Here is a 20,348-nt window from a genome sequence, read left to right as displayed (position 1 = left end):
AAGTAATTGTGTTTAATTCGTATAGATGGACACATTTATCAACCTATTTAAGTTTAAAAGTAAAAGATTATTTTTATTATGATAATGTATTTTATAGATGATATTTTTGTTGAATTTTATTCTGTTTGATTATATTATTAACTTGTTATACATGTTTTTATGATTATTGATTTTAAATTTAAATAATAGAATTATATTTTCATTGAAAGTTTTTTTTTAATTGTGTATTAATTAATCACGTTAATCGTGTTAAAATTAAATCATGTTAAATTTTTAATCGTGTCATATTAAATTGAACTCTATATGTTTAATAAACAGAGTTAATGATATCAAATCATGTTACATGATTATTAAATGTATCCGCGTATATATTTTAGATCTTGACACAATTAATTAATCATGTTATGTCTATATTCACTCATATAACTGTTAATGTTTATGTTTATACAATAATAGTAAGACACAATAACAGGAATTGTCAAAGCCCAAACAAAATCCATAAAGCAGCTTTGTTGGTTTGCTTTCTGATATATAGAAATGGCTGGTTTGGCATCCAGTTATATAGTTTGATCTACAAGCAAAGCAAAATCCATAAACCAGCTTTGCATACTGATATCATACTCAAATAATTACAGCCCCCTTACAGTATGAATCAGTAAGAAGAGCCCAACTTTTCATAAAGATATGAATGTGTTTGACATTTAGTATGTTTGGTAGAAACTTTGGTAGATATGCATGAATACAGCAATTAGCATGTATATCTTTCTATACAAGATATCCACTGCCCCCTTATAGTATGTTTGGTAGGAATGAAGGAAAATACAAGGCAAAAAGTGAGGAAAGAAAAAAGGAAGGACCTCCATCTTACCCTCCTACCAAACATAGTGCAAGTATTATGTGGTATCTTGTCAAATTTTCAAGAGTGAAAAAACTATGAGAGCTAATTCCCTGTTAGTTCAACCCAAATATAGAAGACAGCTAATGACATAAACTGGCCACTGCCCTATGACAACAGTGCCCATATAAGCAAGCTTGGAATATTAATTAGTTGAAGACTGATGACAGACACTTCATGAAAATGACTTCAGGTTAGTAGAAGTATCCGGTTAGCTTGTAGGCAGAACATTTGAAGATACATAAGGTGATCTGCATCCCTTGACCTGTAAAATCACAAATAACTAAATAACTGATCGCCAAGATAAGGTCCAAAGTAGTAATAGTTGAAGTTAATGCTATTAGCGCTCTGACCATATAGAATGTTATCAAAGAAAATGGGAAAACAGTGGAAAGACCCATCAATTACTAACTTTATCGTTCAAAATACTGTAAGGCAATGCATTAGAACACAAAAATCTTAATATTTTGAAGACAATATGATGCAAGAGGATGTACATACTACATACTAAATAGGTGACTAAAAATAGTAAAATGGAAATGTTAGTTTAGTTTATAATGTGGATACAAGTTAAGATGACTGAATAGAGAGGTATTAGTAGTGATACAGACTGCACACAAACAAGACGCCACTTAATTTAGCTGGACTGCTTCCCATGGAAATTTTGCACTTATATATTGCCAACTTAGGACCAATTAAGTGGTACTTTTCTCTCTCCCGCCCACCCATCCCCACTATTACCCCCCATCTTGTGTTATAAGAACCAAGCATCCTATATACTCTTACCCATGGAAATTATTCCGGTCAGTCTATCTGGCTAACCCACCTCCTAAAGAGCGGGAAAATGGGGGGAGGGGGGAGGATTGCCATGAGAAGGCATAGCAAATACAGTTTGGCCTTTACAAATATTACAGTTTTAAGGGTCAACTTACCTGCAACAAGCAAGTAGGAATTTGAATATAGCCCTGCAGCAAAAGATTGACCTTCTCCAGAGTGCTCTGAGGAACAGGAGTGATCAAATAGAGCAAACCTTTGAACATGTCAATTCCTCTCACAATTCCTAGTTCATAAAGACAAGAAGTAAGAAGAAATAGAAAAAATCAAGTTACTTCAATACTACTTTTAAGTCCTGATGGGGGAGGGGGGTAGAAAAGTTCACGCTGATATTTACCCTAGGTAAGTCGCACTAGGATCTTAATCACCTCGCTATCCAGCCCTTCTCATTGACAGAATGCTTTTCTCTTTGCCAGTTTAAAGATAGTGATCAGTTTTCATACTCCATTTTCAGGAGATTTCTAAGACCGCGTATTATTCTATAAAGATTTTATCTGTATGTGCCACAAAACCACCAACAAAATGTTGCTGGCTTGTTTATCATGGAAGTATGCATTTATATATTTATATGCTATTAATTAACCATAGATGGATAGCCATAAAGACTTCTTGACTTCTTCCAATAAAATGGATGGAAAATTAAGGGATCAAAAGACTATGCAAAGCAATATAATAAAGATAGAGTTATTGATGATCAAGCAAATCAACGGAAGCAGTGTAACCCACACCTACCAAGACCAACACACCAGGGTAAACTTTCAGACTCCTCTGAACTAACAGCCAAGCCAACAATAGTTGCATTCAAACTGTAGAAAATTTCAGTGCTTGGGACCTAGAATAAAATGCAAACCATTATAGGAGTTTACTTGTACAGAATCAATTTTAGTATAAAATACAAAAGTAAGAGAGATACTAAAAAAAGTTTATATTGGCCATGCAATCATCACTATGTCCTTCTTAACATTATGTAATGAAAAAAATTAAAAAAGAAATGGAGGTCTCGTTTCTTGAAACACAGAAGAAGTAGACAAAGCTTCCAAAACAGCATCAGGCATTTTTTTTTTTGGGTAAATGAAGAAAATATTATTGTGAGGAAATTGGGTCAAACAGGGCCATGCAAACAATACAACCAATATAGCTGGCCCCACATAGTGAGAAAAGGCTAATATGTTGTTCTCAAAGGAAATTTATTGCAAAAAAAAAAAAATCATTTAATGATATCTAACCTGGCAATGAAGATGTCTGATTTTGATACTTGATATTGGAACTTCATAAGGAAAATGAGAAGCAAGTGCATATGCAAGTTCTTTGATTGTAGTAATAGGCTTGTCATTAGAAAAAATCTGCCTGAAATAAGCCATTATCCGCAAATCCCGCAGAAGGCTAGCATCCTTCTGTACTAGAACTCTACAAAAAATAGAAATTAAGGTAAGAAGTAGGAAAGCAAAGCTACATCTCCCAAGCATTATTCATGGGTTTTGGCAAATATGCACAACTTACTACAATAACATAACATATAAAAGAGACAAACCTTCTATCTAGAAGAATCACTAATTTAGTATCAATAATAATCATAAGGTATGTTTCAAATTGGAATTTCAAAGAAAACATCTACCTTAACTCAGCAGCATAACAAGATAACATTAAGCAGCCAAACAAAGACCATTAAATGCATACTAAAGTAATTTATCACTTGAAATGGGCACCCCTGTTACAATTTAGATCTCAACCATATACAAATATAGGTAATATGTACCAAGTTGGTATATAAATGGACAACAGACGCATAAGATGTGAAATTATTTAATGAACCATAATATCAGGCGCAAAGTCCCAACTATGTGAAACCAGCACCCAAAACCATTGAAGTAAGGTACATTGTTATAAAATTCTAGGGCAAATTTAAAAAATCTATTTAACTTACTGAGATTCAAGATCTGAAAATTTGCAAGTTAACCTTAAGGTGGCAACAGACTTACGATCTATTTAAGGAGTCCTGGTGAGCTGATTTAATCTCTACGATATTAGCCATCCCATCAGAGTCACCATCCAACCAGAATGCTCCACCTGGCAGATTCTTACTCCCAACAGATATGTTTATCTTAACAACATGAGTAGGAGAAATGTATTTCAGCATATCCACCAATATCTCATAACCAATACCTGACAAACAAATGATTTTCAAAACATTAACAATATATTTCTAGTAAGTTACATCAATCTTTGTGTGACCAAAATAGATATCTGAAAAATGTCATTTCAGAACAAGAAGTGGTTATGGTAACAACTAGCAAAGAAACAAGGGAATTAGTCAATTGGATGCAGATCATAGCATACCTTTCACCCATCCAGGGGTATTGACAACAAGAGGCAATTCAGTCCTACCAGCATGTTCACTCTCGTCAAACATGCAGTATTCCTTTCGATAGTAATCATAGAGGGTAAATGCATATTTCAAGTATCCTGATGGGTCCCTTTTTGAAGAAATGTCACCAAAGAAAAAACACCTAATAGAAAATCAAACTGAAGATTTTTAGTGCCCATTACAAACACTAACAAATAGATCTCAAGTTCATTCTTGAGATACTCAATCCTCAACCAAAGTAAAATTAACAAAAAAGGTAAAAATACATATACCTCTCAGGCGTCTTCAAGCATGGGATTGCCAAATCTATTTGGACAAACAAAAATTATAGGAAAGCCCCAGTCAATAGACAAAAGCCAAGTTTATTAACCCAGAGAGGAGATTTTAAGGATACGAAGGAAAGACAAGATGTTAAGAAAGCCGAATACCTGGGGTTAGTTTGTCAACAACCGTAAGGGACAGGAAACCTGGAGCAGTGAACTCAGGCTGCCCAACATCTGTGTCCAAATAAGCTACTTTTTGGTACCTGTTAACAACATACCCACCAGATGATCATAATGAAGTTATTAATTCTCATAAAAAGAACATGAAATATTCAATTCAAAAGGAAGGTCACTAAATGTCAGTTTACAAATAATTGCTTAGAGCTCCGGCTTTGCTTTTTCCATCCACTTACAAAATACAACAGCAAAGAACACAATTTTTACCCTCCATAATAACAGCTTGAACAAGTCCAAATAAATCAAATAGATATATTAGCCTTTATTTCCTCACTCCATAAACTACAATTAGCCACAAAAAGTGAAATAAAATAAAATCTGGAGCAAACCCATTAAAAACACCCCTCAAAAATAAACTGTTTCAGATAATAAAATGCATATTTAAAGAATTAAATAGAAACCCATTTCAGTACAAGTAAATGAAAACACAGAGAAATTAAAAAAAAAAAAAGAGCAACGATTATCTTAATGATATAGCAAGGTCCAAACCTTTGGAGAAGAATGTTAAGGAGGAGACGAGAGAAAGTGGTTTTTCCAGAGTTTTTAGCACCACAGATGAAAGCAATAGGAGGTGGCGAAGTTACTGAATCATAGGCTATGGAGTCTGCAGCCTCCGACCACTCTTCTGGTATGTATATGTTTGCCGTTGAACTTCCAGATTCCAATTTAGAATCCATTGTGGGAGGAAACAAAACAAAAAAGGAACTCTTACCCAGTCAAACTCTCCGTTCACAAATTTTTTTTCAAAGTTACTGAATGGTTCCTGTTATGAAGGCGACGGCGACGGAGACCGCCACCAGAAAGATAGAGGAGAGAGAGAGAGAGAGAAAGAAAGAGTGGTTTTCTCCCACCGGTCGGCAGGCGGAACGGCGGCGACAGGAGGGATGGCCGAGAAAGGTTAGGGTTTTTAGTGAGAGATCGGGGTTTTAGGGTATTTACAGGGGGTCCTAAACGGCATCGTAAGCTGGAGGAGAGGAAAAAAAAAGGGCCGACGCCAGGAAGCGGGTCGGATCAGCCCAGATCCTGCCTTTAGTCTGATTGAAGTGTGCTTTCCCGATGACAAGCAAAATTTTTATAAAAGGGCACTTGGCCTTTTGTTATAAATTTTTAAAAAATTTACATTTGAGGCACAGAAAGGGTGTGAAAGTTATATATTGTCTGTTTACCATGAAGCGACACTTTATTCATTAATAAATAAAAATAAATATTAAAATTTTTTAATATTTAATGAATTTTTTATTTATTTTATAATAAAAGAATTCATTAATTAATTTAATTATTTTAATTTAACAACACCGTATACACATGATTTTCATTTTGATTAATTCGTGTGACCATTAGAAATTTTACATGCTTTTTCTTATATACTAGACATAAGTTATGTATGTTTATATGCACATAGAAATGCTATATGTGTGAGGATTGGATTTCCAGTGAAATCTTTATAAAAAATTGTAAAAAATATTTATATAAAAAAAAAGTAAACAAATATATTCTCTCCACAATCTTTAACAGTTGAGCATAAATAAATTTCAAGCATAACATATACCAAGTATAGAGAGACTTGTGGAGGACATTTTAAAGGGAGTAAAAAAAATTTGGGTTTTTTATTCTATTAAATCTTAAATTTTTTTTATATTTATTTTTGAAATCTTAAAATTTGTTATCTTTATTTATTAGTGAAGTGGCACTTTGTGATAAGCTGACAGTTTGTAAATGCTTTCTATACACTATCATTGTATGAAATATAAATTCAAATAGGAATACGGATATATTTATTAAATATGTAATATTATACGACATGACATACTCAACATGTTTATTAAATAAATTCACTTAAGTTTTATATAATACGACACAATTCACAATCTATTTAAACAATTAACACAATTAATAAAATTAACAAGATTAAACTAAACTACAAATAATTAACAATGAAATAATATTTTATCATTCAAATTTAAAGCTAATAATTATAAAAACAATAATATTCATAGAGTATAATAAGCTCAGCCATCATGATCAACCATAATAAAAATCCATCAAAACCATCAACAACCACAATAAAATAAAGTATTTATATGGGGATATAAACGTGTTAAGTAGATAATTAATTAAATAAATAATAAACAGGTCACGAATTATATAGATACACGATAACATGATTAATTAAACATATTTTAAACGAGTTAAGCATATTTACAAGTTTTAAATAAGAAATATGATTAATCTAAACTTAAACTCAATTAATCTTGTATTTTATTTGTATCGTGTTATCATGTTGTATGCAATATTGTTAGATTTATTTGTTTCTCTCTTGATTGCCAAATTATCCACTATTATTTAAGGGGAATTTCAAAGGGTCATTAGTAATTTATTGTAATCCAGCAAATATATAATAAAAGAAAGGTAAAAAGAAAAAAAGAAAAACAAGACTTAATTGGGAATGAACTTGGAAGAGCAAATTTTTATAGTAAAGGGAGGAAATTGAGCAAAGCACGCATGCACGCATTGTAGCAGAGGGATTCATATCCTCCTTGCATTTTTAGCTAATAGCCTCTCCATCTCACTCCATTGGCAAGGAACGCGAAGAGCTCCTTTCTGGACAAAGCCAAACTCTTCCGCAGCTTGCTCCAACAGCACCAAGAAGCCAGGATGGTTTAGATAACTCAAAGGGACAACGAATCTCTTTGTCTTGTCATTTTCTACGGCAAACACCGCAAAGTGTCCTCCCTTCACATCTTTGACTGATGAACCTGATCGATCACCGCAAACTAGTAACTTTTCTGCTACAATCTGCACGCCAGAAGCTCTAAGCTTGGCCATGGACATGTCTTTCCTCTTGCTTTTGCTTTTGGTTTACATGAGTTTGCAAACATCTTACTTTGACATGGCTTTAAGGGGCCTTGGGGCTTGGAATCAACATGCAATGGAAACAACTGCATGTGAATGGAACTTCAAATTTTATCTTCTCATCAATTCACTTTTGATATGTCCTTTTTGGCTGGTCACATCTGTCTTTTGCATTATTAACTTCTTGTGAAGCAGCTTGTACTTTTGGTCCTCTCTTCAGGCCAGTTTCTTATAGTTTCTACTTTATCTTCACTGCTTCAATCCACATTTTAAGCAAATTTAGAGAATAACAGTTGTTTTAGAAGAGAACCACAAGTGATTTAGTTAGGCTTTTAAAGGCATTGGAACAAAATTCACCTAAAGGTCACAAGTCATATGAAGTATATAACATTTGCTGAAGTTTATGCAAAATTTTAATTGGATCGACCTTTCAATACAACACTAATAATCAGATCTTCAATAAGAATAAACATTTTGATGATGTACTCAGTGAGTGACGGATTTAGTATTTTATATAAATGAGTGGTTAAATGGTAATAATATAAAATCATAAATCTATATATATCAAATTATATATATATTACTAAAAAAATTATAAACTGAAAATTTGAGGGATCGCGCTCATCGACCATGTTCTTTAGTCAAAAGCTTCTCATCAATCATGTGTTTGGGTTTTTTAATCCATTTTCCAATATTTCATGCTCGAGAAGGGTAGCATAATGTTAAGGTGTCTTTTTCTCTCATTTAAGTTTCTACAATGTGTATATATACATATTGGAACAAAAATATTTTATTGTTAGAAAAATATATAATTTAAAAAAAATCTCTTGAATTATTTAAAAAAATTTAAATTAGTATTTTTTATTATATTTAATTAAATTTTTATATTTTTATTTTATTTCAAATAAGTATTTATAATTAATGATCAGCTAGTTGTTTTTAAAAAAATATTATTTGTCATTTTATACTACGTGATGAGCACGTAGCATACTAATATGACCTTGTGACCTAGTTATATTATATTTTCACTCTCCATATCATTATCATGCCAATACCACAAGAATATAAAATAATAATTGATATTTTAACCAATCTTAATTAATTAACTATCAGTTATAAAAATATATTTGACCAAAAATAAGAATACACGAATTTAATTGAATGATATAAAAAAAATTATTTAAATTTTCTTAAATAGTATTTTAGAAACTTTTTCAAATATTATATATTTATATATATGTACTTAATTTCATATTATAAATTTGTAAAGACATCTATTTATATTCTCAAACCTAAAATATTCTCTTTCTAACCAACTCCAAACTCATCTTCACTACTTAAGCTAAGCTCAAGTGGCTTAACCTCATATTCTTTCTTCACAAAATGCTAAACCTATGACAAATTAAAAATATTTTTTTAAAAAATTCTTTAAATGTATTCAAATGCTAATTTTAATATTTTAATATCCTCTTACTCGAGTTGAGATCCTCGATGACTCTCCTTATCGATTACTTTCTAATATAATTAGAAGAGCACAACTACTAAGATGCAGGAATTGGTAATCAAATTTATATACAAATATTTTTTTTTTGGCTTAACATAACATGCCCAAAAAATCCTTATCCAAGCTTTCAGCCATGAGGACCAAAGAATAATCTAAGATTTGTTTTCTAAACAGAAGATAATACACCAATTAATAAATTAAATGTTTAAATGTTTATTATTATTATTATTTATTTACATTGAATATAATGAAATAAAAAGTAAAAGAGAAATGAGGAGACAGATCCATGATCTTCTCCTGCCCAACAAAAGACCATAAATAAATGAGATTGAGACTCTTGAAGAATCTTTTACAAATATCTCCATGATTATGCAACCAACTTTGATACGGATGATTAAATCAGTATCTCTTCTTGGTACACTGATTCATGGGTCCACATTTCTCTACCAAGGTACCATTGGCTTGGGTACACTAATGTACATGCAAGCCTCCAAGCTCCTTAATTCCATGTCGGATAACCATTTTATTCCGAAATTATCTAAAATAAATTTTTTTATCATGTTTATCCCTGTAAATTATGAATAATTATATCATAATTATTTTAATGTTTTATAGTTGCAGATTAATCGATTAAAGAGATTATATAGTCAAAAAAAAATTAAGGAGAATACGAAACTCTGTCTTCTATAGAAGAAAAGTCTTTCTTCTGCAGTTGTTTGAATAAGCTTATAAAATGTTTATATTAAAATCTTGTATCACTTTACATAAATTACAAAAAAGTAAAAAACTTACATCCGAGTATTTGATTTATTAATTAATATAAGATCTTCATCTAAAATTTTTTTTCAAATCCCTTTTTTTCAAATATAAAAAAAAATTAAAAGGTTATATTACGGGATAACAAAAATCTTATAATATATATAATATTATTTTCTCTCTACAATTTTAAATTTTAAATTTGGATCATAGTTTTCAAAATCTTTAAAGTTATTTTTTTTTTCCTTTACATTCCTCGAATTGATAAATTATTGTAGAAAGTAGAAAATGTTCAAAATTGTATGACTCAAATGCAAAAGCAAAGGAATCGTCCTAGGCTAGGTTTGGGCATATATTCTTGGCTCAAGCCAATTATATTAATAAAAAATATATTATTATTTAATTTTAATTGAATTTAAAAGAAATTTAGATATATTAATATGTTAGCATAAAATACTTTTTTAAATGTTTTAATAATAAAATATTATATAAATGGACATGGTAAGCTGAGCTTGGGCTTCACTTTAATGAGCCCAAATCAGGGAAACCTCTATGCAAAAGCAAAGGAAAATATTTATTTTTGCTCAAAATTAAGAACTAAAAACTTTGAGTTCTAACATTATTTAGATCCATAAATAATAATCTATATTTGTTTTAAACTTAATGATAATTGACAAAAACTAAAATATAGTTAAAAATCTACATATATGTATTTTAAAATTAACCTACTGTATTATAATGAATTAACTAAATAATATGAAAAATCCCAACCAAAAAAATTGAAACAATGAAATATTAAAGAAATATATGTCATAATATGTATTATTTACAAATTGGATGAAAAACTTATGTGATTTTAACATAAATGTAGAATGTTTTATTAAATGTAAATTTAAGATGAATGAAATTTTTTTTAAGCATTCTATTTTCTTTCATTTTAAATTTCTTCATATTTTCTCTCTTTTTTTTTCTTTTATTTCTAGTCCCATATTGTATTTAATAAGTTACTTATGAAATGAAATGACATTGAAGTAAGAAGAATATAGATATCCGAGTATTTGACTTATTAATTGATGTATAATCTTCTGTCTAAAGAACAAAAATCGAATCTTCTTTTCTTAATTTACAAAAAAAAAAAAAAGAAGTAGATGGGAAGAGAGAGAAAGTTCAGGAAATGATTCTTGATAGAGTTTTGCTCTATTTACAGTTATGTCACTTATATATTTTACAATGTTATACAAATCTAATTATAGTTAAATCTTTATAAATTAATAATTTTAAAATCATAAAAAATTATTAATTAATAGAAATATTAATTAATTAATATTACATCAATTAATAAGAAAATAAATTATCAAGGTATTCTTTATTTCCTTTTTCAAGACATCGAACTTAATATATGTACTGTGTATTGAGATTATATAAATATTGTCTAATTATTAATTTATGAATTATCATTTTATATATTTGTTTAATCAAAATAAGTTCATGAATATAATTAGTGTTATTAAATAGATGTCAATAAGAAGTGACAAAAAAGATAAAATTGAAAATTATAATTTTGTACTAAAACATGTTTCGTGTAAAGATACATTCAAAAAAACAATTGCATTCCATAATTTTCTTTCTCAATACGAACATTATCTCAAAACTTCTTACTACACTAAGAAAAAGTTAGAGATAAGGTTCAAGAAAATATCAATTTCTTGCTTTGATGATATCAATAGAACTCAATTTTTCTTGGAAAAAAAAAATTCATGCTTAAATAACTCTATCATGTAAAAAGAATAAAATTGAATTGGTTGTAAGGCCTTTGTAAACATGTTTGCAAGTTGAACCTTTGTGGACACATAGCTAGGACGTATGACACCTACAAGAACTTTTTATGAAAAGTAGGGTTCTTGCGAATGTGTAATACCGACCGATTATCGCAATGAAAATCAACAGCACTTATGTGTGACATTCCAAAATCTTTAAGCAAGTATAATGCCGACATAATTTCGCAACAAAAAACAAAAGTTATGGCTTAATACTCAACTTTAATGGAACTTCAAACCACTACCATCTGTATTTTAGACTTCAAGCTCATTAAACAATCATAAGAGGAAGATCCCAAACCTGTAATCAATCTCCCAGTATCTTGGCAGCCTGCCCAATCACAATCTGTGTATTTTACAAGTTTGAATTCAGCCTTTGAAGACATGAGAATCCCTTGCTTTTGTTGTACCTTAATGCTCTGTATGCAGCTTGCAAGTGCACATTACTGGGCTTATCTATAAACTGTAGAATCTGCCAGTTAAGTATTACCAGTTCTTCTTGTCAATTTAAAACTGTAATTAATTGGAGTGGAAATTGGCTTTGGCCCCCCCAAAAATCCATACTCATCAAGAAGAAATTCAAAAAATATTTTTCTGATTAGAAACCAAGGGTTTTGGTGGCCAATGGGCATTCAATATTGTGCTCTTAATTGATGGCTAAAAAAATCTGAGGATAGTGCTTAGCTCAATAATGCTAAACGATGAAAAGAGTGTACATTTGCTTCCACATATGACATAACAAGCATGCTTCTTCATTGCTTTCCTGCCCACACCCTTTGGTGCTGTCTTGTCTACTGCAGTCTTGTACATTTTATTCTTTATTTCCCTATTGGGTGAACTTTAATTGTTGCCAAAAATACCTATTCATTATAATTCAAAGCATTATAGGTTTCTTGAAGTAGTATTCAATCAGTGCCTAATATTTATAAAAAAAAAATTAAGACATAATACATTAAAAAGTTTTTAAAATATTTAAAAAAATTTAAACAAGTTCTTTTTTTTACTGTGTTTAATGAAACCCTTGTGCTTTTAGTTTAAAATAAATAAATGCCATAACGCTCAAATAAATTCCTATACTATTCAAAGTATTCAAGTAATTTTTTTTTCTTTTATTGCATTTAATTAAGTTCATGTACTTTTATTTTATGTTAAATAAGTCCTTATAACTAATAATTAATTAATTGTCATAAGTAAAAATATCATTTATTATTTTATATCTACATGGTATTGACATGACATTGATGTGAAAGGTAAAATGTCACATGATCATGTTGTCATGCTAAATTAATACATTATGTCATTATTAATTAGGATATATTAACATACCATATCATAATCAATTATAATATTTTAACATGTCACATCAACGTCACTCAATTTACAAACAAATAATATTTTGACTAAATTAATCATTAGTTATAAAAACTTATTTGATTCAAAATAAAAAGCATAAAGATTTATTTGGTTTAAAATAAAAGTATAAGAGCTTGGTTGAATACAATAAAAGTATAAGAGTTTATTTAATTTTTTTTTATAATTTAGGAACTTTTTTGTATATTATGCCTAAATAAATCTTTATGATTAACGTTTGACTGATTATCTTTAGTCAAATACTATTTATCTTTTTATATCACATGATGTTCATGTGGTATGTTGATATGTCATATTAGATAGTAACGTGGTATGATGTCATGATTACATGATATTTTTTATTTTGCACATTAGCATCATGTCAATGCCATATAGGCATAAAAATGACAAATATCACTTTGATTAATAACAGTTAATTAACCAATAGTTATAAAAACCTAATTAGTCAAAAATATAAGAGTACACAACTGGTTTGAAATAAAAAAAATAAGAATTTATTTAAATTTTTTTAAATATTTAAGAGATCTTTAAAGACATTATACCAAACCAAATATATTATATCTCTTCTAATTTAGTGATTGTAGTGTACCAAATAACATAATTATTATTTAAAATTATATTTTAACAGATTTGATTGAAAGATGTTTATAGACATTGACTAAAGTTAATTAAAATACTATTTTAGGATTTTTTATTTAATGATTATCTTTACCAAATTCAAAAGGAGATAATGCATTAATTATAAAATTTGTTTGTAATCAATTCCAATAAACGCTGGATAACAATTTTTAAAAATCAAATAGGATGCAATTTTTTCAATTTTATCTACTTAAAAAATCGATGATAAAGTAAAGTCAATGGTTAACATTAATAGATTTTATTAATTTTCAAAAGAAAATATTAATATATTTTATCGATTTTCATGTCGAGATAATATTTTATAAATATACATTTACACTCCTAAATCAATTAATAATAATAATTTTCATAAATTTTTTCATTGAGTTGCAAGTAAATTTCACTTATGGTGTCTAACCTTTAATTCTGCTTCCACTTTAATCTCAATCTTTAATTGTTCCAATTGAGTTGGAAAAAGGTACATTTAACTTTGAAAGAAAAAAATAAAATCAATCCTCAAATAAAGAATTTGATAATTAATTAATTATTAGATCCTAAGCTCTTAATTGTTTCTTTTGTGTTGTGTTGTTGAATCATGGAAATATCACCAGTTTAGATTTTTTTTCTAACATAATATTTAAAATTTTTTAAAATTATTTAAATATATTAAAATAAAATTTTTATTTTAATTTTTATTATCTTCAATCAAACTCTTATTATTTTATTTTAAATTTTTATAATTGATAATTAATTAATTTAAAATATCATTTATCATTTTATGTCACGTGACGTTGATATGATAAATTAAAGCATTATAATATATAATGATGCGATATAATGACATTATTATGTGTTATTTTTTAATTTTAACATCAATATCACGTCAAGCGTCATATGAAGATAAAATGATAAGTAATATTTTAATTCAATCTAATTTTAAAAAAATAGGGAGTTAATTAGATATAATAAAAAAATAAAAAAATTATTTAAAATTTTTAAAATAATTTATAGATTTTTTCTGAGTATTATCAGAAAGAAAAAAACTAAAAAAAAAGACTTTATTATTAGTAAGTAGTAATATAACTAAAAAAAAATAAAAAATGAAGAAAGCCTGTGAGTATTGTCACTCTGGAAAAGGAAGCCCTTCTTTTTCTCTATTTGTCACAGTAATTTGGCGAATTATTCGCCTAAATACTCTGCCGCCATTACGCTATTCCAGAATGTACTTTCTCTTCCCTTTCTCTCTTTGTTTTTCTCCTTAAATCTCTCTTCACTACACCCCCGCCAAGGGTAAACCCTCTTTTCAACTCGGCTTAGTGACTCATCATCAACTCTGCTCATAGAGTGAATGCCAGACTTCTCTTAGGTACTTACATTCTCTTTTTTAACGTTTGTTTTTTTTTTCTTTAATAGATATTAGTTTTAGTTGAATAAATGGCGTTAGAATAAAGCTTTGAATTTTTTTATATTGTTTTATGTACTGATTTTGAATTTGTGTTCTTTATTAGATGCTTAGAAAATAGTGATAATGGAGGACCCTAAAACCCCAGAAACCCTAGAAGCAAAAAACCCAGATTTAGAACTCCTAGAAGAAGCTTCTCAAGCTACCGACTTGCTCACTTTTAGTGAAAGTAGTAATGGGTTAGGCTCCATTTTGGATGTTCAGCTTCAAGAAAATGGTAATGCTGTTGGAGGGAATAGCTTAGCCCTGGATGGAAAAGAGAATGGTGTTAGTGTTTTGGAGACTGAAGAAGGTTGTTTAGTGGATGATGGAGTTGATGGAAAGAAAGAGGATCAAATGGTTGTTGTAGTGGCCAAATCGACTGAGAGGTTGGAAGAAAGAGTGGATGGTGGGAGTCAGAAGAATTTGTTTGTAGAAACTGTTAGGGATGAGGGAACGAAGGAAGATGATGGGTCGGTCATTAATGGAGTTGATTCAGTTAAGAGGATACAAATTTCCGGAGACAACATATCGCTTTATGTGGACTTTTCGGGTCCTTTAAATGAAGTAAATGGCACTGGGTTAATCGTAAAAAATGAAGAGTTTAGGGAAGCTGGAAATGAGGAGTTGATAATTGATGGGCAGGAACATAAGTTTTTTGTGGGTGATATTGTATGGGTTAGAACCAAAAGTCAGACTTGGTGGCCAGGAAAGATCTTTGATCCTTCAGATGCACAGGAGTATGCTCTCAAAGGTGACGAGAGAAACTGCTTGCTTGTTGGGTACTTTGGGAGTAGCCATGTCGCGTGGTGTTGCCCATCTCAGTTAAAGCCTTTCCATGTCAACTTTGAACAAATGACTGGGCAGAATAAAGCCAGAAGCTTTCTTGGTGCAGTTGAGAAGGCTGTGGATGATTTTGGAAAGCGCCTGAAATTGGAGATGACTTGTTCCTGTGTTCTGAAAGGAAAAAAGTTCTCAGTTAGCAATTCTGCTATTAAGGAAGGAGCTTCTGTGCCAGAGTGCAAAGTTGGTGCATTAGGGGAGTTTTCTGCTGCTCAATTTGAGCCTGCAAAGTTTCTTTGTCAACTCAAAAATCTTGCGCATGTTGTTTCAAAGCCCGGCATGCTTGAGTTTACTGCCATACAGAACTGTTTGTCAGCCTTTTATTGTTCAACAGGACATTGCCAATTGCCCATGCATCAACTTTGGAGAATGACTTATGATGCGGAGAATGCTAGCAGCTGGCCAATGGATGGAAGGGATGCCGACGCTGGTTTAGCAGAAGAAAACAGCATCTCATATAAGTTGTTTCTGGAACAATCTGATGTAACAAAGAATGAGATGTCACAGCTTGATCAAAATGGAGACTTGGCCAAGGTCTCGGGAAAGAACTGGGGAGACATTGTTGCTGGAGAAGGTGTTATCTTAAGCAAACTGGCTTCTACTTCGAGGAAGAGAAAGAGGAAAAATTATTCTAAAGTGAGAACTAGCAGCATCCAAATTGAAGGGCCTGATCAAGAAATGTATGTTTCTTCTGTAGAAAATGGCAATGATATGACCGATTTAAAAAATGAAAAGGCCTTTGAGTTGAGAGAACGGAAGAAGAGCAAGTACTTGTCATATCCCTATGTTAACTGGGAAAGTAAAGGATTGAGTGAAACTGAAGATCCTAACACCTTGAATGTTTCTCATGAGGGGGTGAATGAATTTATTGGGTCTCCTTCAGTTGTCAAAAGTAGTGTGAAGAGATTCCAGAAAAATTGGTATAGGAAATTCATAAGGGGAAATAATGTAACTCCTTATCCAGAGCTGATGAATACACCTTCTGCTGAGCTGCTATCTGAACTACATTTTATAGCTGTGGATTGCCTGTTCTCAACCGGAAGTAAAAACTTTGGTCTCATTGAGTGGTTCTTTTCCAGATTCAGAATTTCAGTATATCATGACGAATCCATTTATGAGATGTATTGCAAGAATATGGTTGGTCAGAAAGAGGCTACAGCTACTGATCCTTTTTTGTCAGGGAATGATTCACATGACATGAAGCCTACTTCCTCACCCTGTATGAATCCTGGGAATAAAATGCAAAAGGGAAAGAAGCTGACAAACTCTGGGAGATCAAAGATTAAGTCTCTTTCTGGCCTGTCAGATGTGAATGTAAACTTTGCTACATGTAACTTATCAGTGAAAGAGTTCCAAGCAATGGCCTCTGGAGCACCTAATGGAAAACAAACTTTAGCTGGTCAGCAGACTAAACAAGCTACTGACATACCAGATTTAAATGGAAATGGTGCTATGCCCATCCCATTGGCTGAAGATTCACAAATTATGAGCCATATTGCCTCTGAGCCTGGAAAGAGAAAGAGGAAAAGAGCTGCTTCAGAGCCTTTAAAGACTAGAGCAAATGGAAATACTGCAAGCTCCAGCTCGTTGTTGTTAGATTTGCAGGTGACAGGCCCATATTCCATCAAAACAATTCCTGAGCAAAGTAACAGGGAGGGGTTGAATGTTGGCCTGCCTGATTCTAGTGGAAACAATGCTCATGCAAGACCAGACATGGATTCACTTGCAGCTGAAATTAAGCCATGTCAGAAGAAGAGAGGGAGGAAGCCGAAGGCACCATCTGGCCATTCGAACCCTACGGTCGCTGCAGGAATACCAGATTTAAATGGAACTAGCAATGAACCCAACATACTGGGAAAAGATTTTCAGGAGGCAAACAGTGTTTTATCTGTGGTGAAACCTGTGAGGAAGAGAAGGAGGAGGAAAGGAGAGGCTAGTTTAAGCTCAAAAAATATAATTATAAATTATGATAGAGCAGAGGCAAATGGAAAACCCCTCGGGACCACTCTTCTCTTGACATTTACCCCAGGTGCTTCCATGCCTTCAAAAGAAGCTTTAGTGGCAACATTTTGCAGGTTTGGGCCCTTGAAGGAATCAGAGATTCTGATAATGAAAGATTCTAATAGTGCCCAGGTTGTTTTTATGAGGAGTGAAGATGCTGGAAAAGCAGTGAAGAGTTTCGAAAAGAGTAATCCTTTTGGCGCAACCCTTATGAATTATCACCTTCAGAATGACAGTATTCTAAATAGTCAACCCATGGAGGTACTCAGGACTCCAGCAAAGCCTTCTGGTTTGACACCTCACCTTGGTGATGCACCTCCCATTGACTTTATAAGGCAGAATCTTGAGATGATGACATCAATGCTAGAGAAGTCAGGGGATAATCTTTCCCCAGAGATGAAGGCAAAATTGGAGAGTGAGATTAAAGGCCTACTGAAGAAGGTTAGTTCTCTTCCTAATTCCTCCTCTTCCTAGTTAGAACTGTAAATGGTGGAGGTGTCTACGTAAGTCCTCTGGAGTAGTTTCCCATTTGTGGACTCTTTTGTCTTAGGATCCCTGTCTTGTTCTCATCTTTTGCTGTTGCTTTTGTTAGCCTGCTCTCGCTAAATGTTGATTCAAGAGCTGAGAAAGTTTTTTGTTAAATGTATTGAGAAAGCATTAAGCAGCGGCAATGACATGCATCTCTTCTTTTTCTGTTTTATATATCTTTTTTGGGTCACTAATGGGAAAGGGGGGCAGTTGAAATGAGAAATAGAACCCAGAACTTGGGCATTTTCACATAAAACTTTTGTTTACACCATTACAATATGAATGTTGAGTCTTGTAAGCAGGTGCATTGTTACCCTTGGCATCTATTGGAGACTCACACATGGGATATGCATGAGATGCCTGCAATTCTCATCAGTTTGCCTCCCTCTGTCGATTTACTTGTGAATTGCTTCTGAACACATTGGTCTTCATAATTTTGAATTAAATTTACACCTTAATTATAAGTTACATTTGTAGTTACTTCTAGGGAATAAGGACCATCATTTTCTCCTCTTTATTCATCTGTCTTGCTTCTCCCAAGTAAGGCAAAACAATCTTATGCGAAAGCAGCAATCAACCCATGAAGCAGTTTGCAAAAAGAAAGCGTAATGGCAAGCAACAAGGCCCTGCATATTGCTTCCTGATCACCATCCCCTTTGAGTACAAGCGAGTTTGTATGTTGTATTATTCTAATTCTTGGTCAGGAAGAAGGAAATCATCTGATCCTATTTACTAAGGTGCTTGTTAAATAGGCGACTTCTACCAGCCTTTTTGCTATAAAAGGAAAATCATCATTATGGAATAAAGTATAAAAATTTTATTTTATTTTATTTTTATTTTAGAATTATCAGTGCTTTCAATATAAAAATTTCAAAGATTGTTTGTACCAAAATGCCTAAAGGAAGAGGCAGAGTTCGGGGAAAGCCCGGTCTAACTTTGGACCCTGCCAATATTATGCCAGCCTTTCCAAAAAAAAAAAGAAAAGAAAATTATGCTTGCCATGCAAAGACATAATTTGTTTACTGTTTTTAGAGAAGGAATAATGTTTTAAAAAAAATAAAAAATATAAAATATAAAATTTTATTTTTATTATATTTAATTAAATTTTTATATTTTTACTTTAAATAAATAATCATTTATAATTCATGATTAATTAATTAACATTAATTAAAAGTATCATTTATTATTTTTTATATCAAATGGAACTAATGTAACACTTACTAAAATAATAAAATATTACATGATAATTTAATTATATATTATTTCAATATATCATATCATAATCTATTATAATAAATCGATCAAATATAATATAACTATAGTGTTCTACTTGTATAAATGGATTCCACAGATTCCCTGGTGCAAATACCTTAAAGGCCAAGTAGTGGAAAAGTAGTTAAATTGACAAAGGAGACCAAAGTCAAATGATATTTACTTTTGTCGAAGAAATATGAGGCTATGGTTCCAAGTCAAAAACCAGATAGCTTAAAGGCTAAGTTGTATAAATGAACAACTAGTTCAACTCTACTCTATCTTCTCCAGCATAGCAGCTTTTATAAGCAGGCCAGGCCATCTGATAATGGAAGGTATTCAATAAAAAGCTGCATCTTTTACTGTTTAATTCTTCTCCTCCATTTTTCCTCTCTTTGGTTTTTGAGTGGAGTGGATAGTAGTGAGTCTCAGTCTATGGGGAGTCCACAAGTGAGGAAGTACGCATGGAGGATTGAGAATTTCTCCTGTATTAAATGCAAGAAGCTCTACTCTGACGTTTTCCATGTTGGTGGCAACAAATGGTAACTTTGATGTTCTTGTAAGGATTGGGTTGCTTTCCTAATGTTTCAACTTGCTTTTTTCTATCACTGAGATCTACAATTCTGTTCGGCAGGCGACTTCTTTTCTTCCCCAAGGGGAACACCCAGAGGAACCAAGTGGATCATATTTCAATTTATGTAGATGTTGCAGATGCAGCAACTTTGCCTTATGGATGGAGTAGATATGCCCAACTCAGACTAACTGTCGTCA

The 20,348-nt window shown here is 31.4% G+C and overlaps 2 protein-coding genes across 3 annotated transcripts; one reads left to right on the top strand and one right to left on the bottom strand.

Moving 5' to 3' along the window:
- Positions 1-615: 615 nt before the first annotated feature.
- On the bottom strand, positions 616-7,112 carry LOC110425980 (Pre-mRNA cleavage complex II protein family). 2 transcript variants are annotated; one of them, XM_021441068.2, is made up of 9 exons: positions 5,084-7,112; positions 4,523-4,620; positions 4,367-4,400; positions 4,067-4,236; positions 3,709-3,892; positions 2,956-3,136; positions 2,462-2,561; positions 1,828-1,955; positions 616-1,160 (listed from the first exon to the last, which is right to left on the bottom strand). In XM_021441068.2, exons 1-9 carry the CDS (start codon positions 5,269-5,271, stop codon positions 1,107-1,109), a joined length of 1,137 nt encoding a protein of 378 aa, XP_021296743.1. In that variant the 5' UTR covers positions 5,272-7,112; the 3' UTR covers positions 616-1,106. The 2 variants fall into 2 exon arrangements, with proteins under 2 accessions (XP_021296743.1, XP_089641358.1); XM_089785232.1 differs by lacking the exon at positions 1,828-1,955.
- A 7,538-nt stretch (positions 7,113-14,650) lies between these two features.
- Positions 14,651-18,639, top strand: LOC110425888 (serine/threonine-protein kinase ATM). The gene is made up of 2 exons (XM_021440964.2): positions 14,651-14,879; positions 15,022-18,639. Exon 2 carries the CDS (start codon positions 15,042-15,044, stop codon positions 18,270-18,272), a length of 3,231 nt encoding a protein of 1,076 aa, XP_021296639.1. The 5' UTR covers positions 14,651-14,879; positions 15,022-15,041; the 3' UTR covers positions 18,273-18,639.
- Positions 18,640-20,348: the final 1,709 nt, after the last annotated feature.

This window comes from Theobroma umbraticum, unplaced genomic scaffold (genome assembly GCF_002168275.2).
Source record: "Theobroma umbraticum cultivar Fairchild unplaced genomic scaffold, ASM216827v3 scaffold_12.1, whole genome shotgun sequence".
In the NCBI taxonomy this organism is placed as follows: domain Eukaryota; kingdom Viridiplantae; phylum Streptophyta; class Magnoliopsida; order Malvales; family Malvaceae; genus Theobroma; species Theobroma umbraticum.
This window is presented reverse-complemented; position numbering and strand designations above follow the sequence as displayed.